The sequence below is a fragment of the Acanthamoeba castellanii genome (assembly GCF_000313135.1).
Source record: "Acanthamoeba castellanii str. Neff unplaced genomic scaffold scf7180000084158, whole genome shotgun sequence".
In the NCBI taxonomy this organism is placed as follows: domain Eukaryota; phylum Discosea; order Longamoebia; family Acanthamoebidae; genus Acanthamoeba; species Acanthamoeba castellanii.
The window spans coordinates 1-2898 of record NW_004457289.1 but is presented as its reverse complement, the minus strand read 5'-3'; the positions used below and the strand labels follow the sequence as shown (position 1 = coordinate 2898).

The following is a 2898-nucleotide window of genomic DNA, read 5'->3' as shown; positions in this document are numbered from 1 at the left end:
TATTTTTTGATATTATTATTATTATTTTGAGCGATGGCTAAAGCCGCGGTGCTGGAGAGCAGGCCCCACAACGGCGTCGTGGCGAACGGCGAGCGTCACGGGCGGGCGCCCCGGCTCGACCGCGGGTGCTCATCACGGACACGGACGTGACCTTCCGCCTCGCCCACCTCCACTTCTCCGCCCAAGCCCTACACCCTGTTCGCCAAGTGCGCGCACCCTCTCTCTTTCCCTCCATTTGGCACGGCTCCACCCACTCCATTCCTCACATTCCCGTGCGCCCACACCGGCCCAGGTCGCAGTCGGCCGAGCAGCTGCCCACGCTCCAGGGGCGGCCCCGCCTGTCCCGCACCGTGCCCGCCAACAAGTCCTTCACCGTGGAAGACGTCTCGCCCCTTCAGGTACCCACCTCCACCTTCTTCTCTCTTAGTGTCGAGTTTGAGGTTTTATTCAACCTGTGTTGCGTGTCGTGTCGTGTGGTGCGTGTGCGTGTGCGTGTGGCTGTACACCGTACAGATGCACAGCGACGGGGACATTGCGGAACGGCACCAGCGGCGGGTGCGTCTGTTCGACTCGTCGGAGGCGGTCGTCGCCGACGCCGACGGAGGAGACCCGACCGGGGAGGAAAGCGACGACGTCAAAGAAGACGCCGACCCCTGAGCCAGGCAGGCTTGTAATAACAACCAACCACCCGCAACGACCACAACCCAACCGTCCGGGGAGTGTGAGTTGCGTTGCCATTGGTCCGGACAGACACCAGCACCGCAATCTCGGGAAATCGCGTGCGCAAGTTCTCTCTACTATTCGCCACTACGCCGCCACTCTTTTTGTGTTTGTGCACAAGAGAAGATGATGAAGTTGCACTCGATCATCTTTGTCGTCGTCATCGCGTTCGCGGCGGCCGTCGCGGCGCAGGGCACAATCGGAGGCTCGGTGTGGCCGCAGCCGGTGAATCTGGAGATGGGGGCCGGCGGCCGCGTCTGGCTCGACGCCCGCCAGGGCGCGAACGTGGACCTGCCCGCGGGCGCCTCGGCCGTGCTCGTCGACGGCGCCAAGCGCTACGCGTCCCTGCCCGGCGCCCTCTTCTTCCCGTTCGGCAGCGCGGCCACGACCCCGTCCGGCGCCGCCCCCTTGACCGTGAGCGTGGCGGTGGCCGACGGCGGACGCAACGCCAACCTGAGCCTCGGCGTCGACGAGTCCTACTCCCTCTCCGTCACTTTCTCCGGGTACACCACTTCTTCATTGTTTAGTTATTTATTAAAAGAAAATATTAAATTGTTATTACTGTTTTATTCATTTTTTAATCGTTGAAAAAGGGGACGAGTGACGGCGCAGGTGAAGGCGGGCACCGTGTTCGGAGCCCTCTACGCCCTTGAGTCACTGTCGCAGCTGATCCAGTGGGACGCCGACGTCTCAGTACCCCCCCCCTCTCCTCACTCCCACTTTCGCTTTCGCTCTTTCTCGTCTCGCGCACGATTGGCTGAGAGGTCTGACCGCGTGGCCTGTGCGCGTAGGCCTACTTCATTGAGGGCCTGCCCACCACCATCACCGACTCCCCGCGTTTCCCCTGGAGGTGCGATACCACTCCCTTCATTCTTTAAATGTGTGCACACTGTGGACGTAGAATTAAAAATAAAATAGGGGTCTCCTGGTCGACACGGCGAGGCACTACCTGCACCCGGACACCATCAAGAGCGCCATCGATGTCTTGGCCTACAACAAGGTGACTCCCAATCTCTCTTTCTTTTTCGTGTTGTTTGTTGTTTTGACATTTTTCTTATTTCATCATAGTACAACGTGCTCCATTGGCATGTGACCGACGCCCAGTCGTTCCCCATCGAATCCAAGATCTACCCCAAGCTCACCCTGTACGCACACATCACCGCACACGCACACGCACACGCACACGCACACGCACACGCACACGCACACGCACACGCACACGCACACGCACACGCACACGCACACGCGTATGAGACGACAGTTGCCTAAGGCCACGCGTTGTGTGTTTGTTTTTCCATGATGCAGGGGCGCCTACAACAAGCGCGCCGTCTACAGCCACGAAGTGGTGCGCGACATCGTCAGCTACGGATTCAGCCGCGGAGTTCGCGTCCTGCCAGGCACCCGCCCACCTCCCACAACGAAGTGTTTGCGCGTGTCGTGTGTAGCGTGTCATCATGCGCCTAACCAGCGTGTATCGCCACGTTCACCATTTCAGAGTTCGACATTCCCGGCCACGCTGCTGGGTACGTAACAACACCGCAGCACTCTCTTTTTTATTTTTATTTTATTTTATTCACTTTCATTTTTCAAATGTACATGTTAAGGAATGTTATGTTTTTGATTATTAATATATGATGATGATTTGCTGCTCCACAGATTCAGCTTCGGCTACCCCGAGGTTACGGCCAACTGCCCGCGCTACTCCGGCAACATCAACAACATCGCCCTCGACGTCTCCAACCCCTTCACGTATGGGCTACGCTTTTTCGTGGACTATGTGTCGTGCGTGCGTGCGAGTGCGTGCGGTGTGCTGTGCGTGTCTTGTGTGCCATATGAACCTGTGGCCTCATGCGTCTTGATGGTGTTGATGCTAGGTACGAGCTGCTGAAGGGCTTCCTCGGCGAGATGGCCGGCCTGTTCAGCGACGACTTCATGCACCTGGGCGGTGACGAGGTCGTGTTCGGCTGCTGGTTCAACGACCCCAAGATCGCCCAATGGGCCGCCTCCAAGGGCTTCAGCAACGGCGCCCAGATCGAGCAGGTTCCACGCTTCTCCTTCTCTCTTTCTCTCTCTCTCTCCCCCCCCCCCCGCTCCGTCTCGCGTTTCGTTCTTTCTTTTTGCCGACGCAACTTTTGTGTGCTTGCGCAGTATTTCGAGCAGCAGCTGCAGGCGATGGTG

General features: G+C 58.5%; 1 protein-coding gene across 1 annotated transcript; it reads left to right on the top strand.

Moving 5' to 3' along the window:
• Positions 1 to 846: 846 nt before the first annotated feature.
• On the top strand, positions 847 to 2895 carry ACA1_318090 (glycosyl hydrolase family 20, catalytic domain containing protein; the record flags this gene model as incomplete). The annotated part of the gene is made up of 10 exons (XM_004334139.1): positions 847 to 1209; positions 1339 to 1407; positions 1512 to 1570; positions 1639 to 1720; positions 1789 to 1865; positions 2026 to 2144; positions 2189 to 2243; positions 2377 to 2469; positions 2595 to 2760; positions 2869 to 2895. Coding segments are annotated over 10 exons (1110 nt in total), but the record flags the coding sequence as incomplete, so codon positions are not given.
• Between the last annotated feature and the right edge of the window lie 3 nt (positions 2896 to 2898).